Source organism: Gekko japonicus, unplaced genomic scaffold (genome assembly GCF_001447785.1).
Source record: "Gekko japonicus isolate JY-2015 unplaced genomic scaffold, Gekko_japonicus_V1.1 scaffold3876, whole genome shotgun sequence".
In the NCBI taxonomy this organism is placed as follows: Eukaryota; Metazoa; Chordata; class Lepidosauria; order Squamata; family Gekkonidae; genus Gekko; species Gekko japonicus.
Window position 1 is genome coordinate 9,490 of NW_015172668.1, and position 3,178 is coordinate 12,667.

At 47.8% G+C, this 3,178-nt stretch overlaps 1 protein-coding gene across 1 annotated transcript in view; it reads left to right on the forward strand.

Annotated features, from left to right (window-relative positions):
- LOC107119279 (protein unc-93 homolog B1-like) overlaps window positions 1-3,178 on the forward strand; it is a gene marked incomplete at its 3' end in the record, with an annotated part of 10,743 nt that overhangs the window by 513 nt on the left and 7,052 nt on the right. Inside the window, exons 2-3 of the mRNA XM_015421745.1 lie at window positions 150-247; window positions 2,083-2,224. Of these exons, the coding sequence (XP_015277231.1) occupies window positions 150-247; window positions 2,083-2,224 (240 nt within the window). The remainder of the gene's footprint in view (window positions 1-149; window positions 248-2,082; window positions 2,225-3,178) is intronic.

Genomic DNA, 3,178 nt, shown 5'->3' on the forward strand with positions numbered 1-3,178 from the left:
AGGGGGTGGTGGCAGAACGGAGGGGGTGGTGGCAGAACGGAGGGGGTGGTGGCAGAACGGAGGTTCTCGCAACTTAAAGAGGTTTGGGGAAGAAGAAGGGCGAGCGAGTTTCTCTTTCGTTTCCCTTGTCCGCCGCGTGTTCCCTGCAGGCGGCGACGCGCACCGGGGAGCGGTGGGGAACGGAGCGGCGCCCGACGGCCAAGGGCTGGGCGTGGTGAACAGGGCGATGGAAGGCGCAGAGGTTCAGGTGAGCGGACCCCTTACTCCAGCCTAACCACCCCCCTCTTTCTATAACTACCTGGAGGGTTTAAACAGGGTAAAAAAAGGTAAAGGTTTCCCTTGCTCGAAAGCCAGTCGAGTCCGACTCTAGGGTTGCGGCGCTCATCTCCGTTTCCAAGCCGAAGAGCCAGCGCTGTCCGAAGACGTTTCCGTGGTCATGTGGCCGGCATGACTAAACACCGAGGCGCAGGGAAGTTCCATTCCCACCAAAGTGGGACTTGCAATGTCTTGCTTTCCAACTGCTAGGTTGGCAGGATTAAACAGGGTACATGTATTTTAAATTTAAAAATGCATGTGTGGCTTCCCTGCTTTGGGAACTTACGCCCCCGCCCACTCCTGTGTATGGGGAAGTGCCTCTTTGCCAATTAAAAGAATAATCAGTGCGCAGGTGGTGGTGGTGGTGGTGGTGGTGAAGGCCTCAAGACATCCTGCCTTGAGAAAGCTCTTCTCTTGAAGGGCGGTGCATTTCCCCAGCCCTTAAGGTTCACTATTCTGTCACGTGGAAAAAGCAATGGTCACTTAAGGAATGTAAGGTGTGAAACCTCAATACATTTTTTGATTTAATTTTTTATTGCTATTTATTTTACCCCACTGAATATGTGTTGCGAACAAGCAATGTGTATGTGTGTAACGTGCCATCAAGTTGCAGCAACTTATGGCCACCCCAGCAAAGGGCCTTCAAGGCAAGGGAGAAGCAGAGATGGTTGGCCAGTGCCGTTTTCCTTGGCGACCTTGGGGGTCTTCCTTCTGAGTACCAGCCCTACATCGCTTCTGAGATTGGGCTATAGCATGCTGCCCTCCTTCTCACAAATAAACAATAAATACACTACCTCTATCCCATTTTTAAAAATGTTAAAAGGGTTTTTACTAGTTTAATTATTTTTTAAAAAAATATCTGCATGGATTAGTGACGCATTCTCGTGCAAGAGCAGTAGTGGAGATGCTCATGTAACCCTGAGAAAAATAGAAGGGACAACTTTGTCACTAAAGCTTCCTTCACCTCAAAGAGGAGCACCTAAATTTAAGCCTAGCTCTTTTTGATCTTTCAAAGTTGTGTGTGTGTCCTTCTATTTAGCCCTGAGTTGCAGGGTTTTAAAAAGTGTCATGCATAGTCCTTTTCTGGAAGCAAAACTATATTCTCCCATCATGAGGGAACTCAAAACGTTTTTTCCAAAAAACGTTGTGGCAGAGCTTGCTTTCTTCCATGCTGGAAAAAAACTTCTTTGCATGCCCAGTCAGCATGCTAAAAGTTTGACTCTTGTTACATGTGGTTCCAGCCCTATAGCCAGGAATTTTTTCAAGGGGGGGGGCACAGTGCATCTGGCCGGAGAGTTGGGTTAGCTGGAGGTGAGCTGTGGAGCAAGGCCAGCGCCACCAGCAAGGCCAGCCTGGGCGAGAGCAAAGCAAGTTTCCCAGGGAGAAAAGCAGACTGCAGGGGGAAAGGTCCCACTCCCAGCCTACTTACTTGAAAGTTTTATTGCAGTCAGCAGTGAGGGTATGCAAATATGATAGGGGCGCTGCTGATTCGATAGGGGGCACCGCCCTCAGTGCCCCACCAAATGCACACACGTGGTACTTATTTCCAGTAAGAAATTTAAAATGAAACAACAGCAAAACGCATCTTTCCATTGAGAATAGTACATTGACTATTTGGTCAATTGCAATTTGGTTAATTGCCCTTAATCACAGGTTTTGATTACATTCCTCAACTCTCTTGGAGAAATAGAGTATACTACATCTCTGTCTTGGTGATTTGTTAGTATGTTCCTCTCAGCCAACCCCTTGTGATACTTCTGTTTCCAGCTAGATGACTTTGTGGGGGCTCATGCTGAGTACAATGAAGAGGAGGAAGAACGCAAATATTTCCGCCGCAAGCGTCTCGGTGTTATCAAGAACCTCTTGACAGCCAGCTTGGGCGGAATGCTAACCTACGGCGTCTTTCTAGGTATGCTGTGTACCTTTCAGCATCTTCTGCTATTGACTTGCAGTTTAGCCTGCAGATGATGTCATACTGTCAGCTGACTTCAGTGGTCTAAGGAAGTACTTGCGTCACTAGAGAGGAACCAGCTTTGAGCCTTTTACTGAGGAGGGGTTCTTGGTTCGGTGGTAGAGCTTCTACAGAAGGCCTCAGGTTCAATCTCTGGTGTTGCCAGTAAAAGATCTTGGGTACCAGGTGTTATGCTTTCTTTGCCTGAAGCTCTATTCAGAAGTCATCAAAAGCCACAGTTTATTCATGACATGAACAAACTTCAAATCCTGAGGAGAGGAGAAAGGGCCACGTGACCTTGAGGAGTTGAGTCTCATTCACCTGGTGGAACAATGGGTGCTTTGTCTGTATGATATTTGAATGCAGTGAGCTAGATGGGCCAGGGGGCTTTATATGCTCAGTAAGCTCTAGAAATAAAGAAGGTGAGGAGACAGAATCCAGGAGAAAAGCACCTGCTCAGCATGTAGAAATGTCCTACCTCTCACCACTGGCATCTCCGTTTAAAGAACCTTGAGTAGCAGAAACACTTTAGCCTAAGATCTTAGAGAGCCTCTCTCAGTAGCAGTAGTACTTAACTAGGTAATGAACTGGCTCAGTGTGAAGCTGCTCCTTAAATTCTTTTTTTCTTTCTAAGAAAGGACTAACAGCTTAATGCTGTAATAAGGCATGGAAGGACCAGGTAATTGGGAAAGACGTCTGGTGGCATTTGGAATGAGTAGGTCAGAAATCCATTGGGACTAGCCAAGGAAGTCGGTGAACACAATTTGAAGGCTACAGCCTACTGAGATGGTGAGGGGAAAACTGGGTCCACGGGGTGCGTCAGCTTGGAAGTACGGGGAAAGGGAAAGGGGAGTGAAGGGGGCTGTGCGGCAGAGAGAAAAGCAGGATGTCAGGAGGAGGGAGGGACACAGC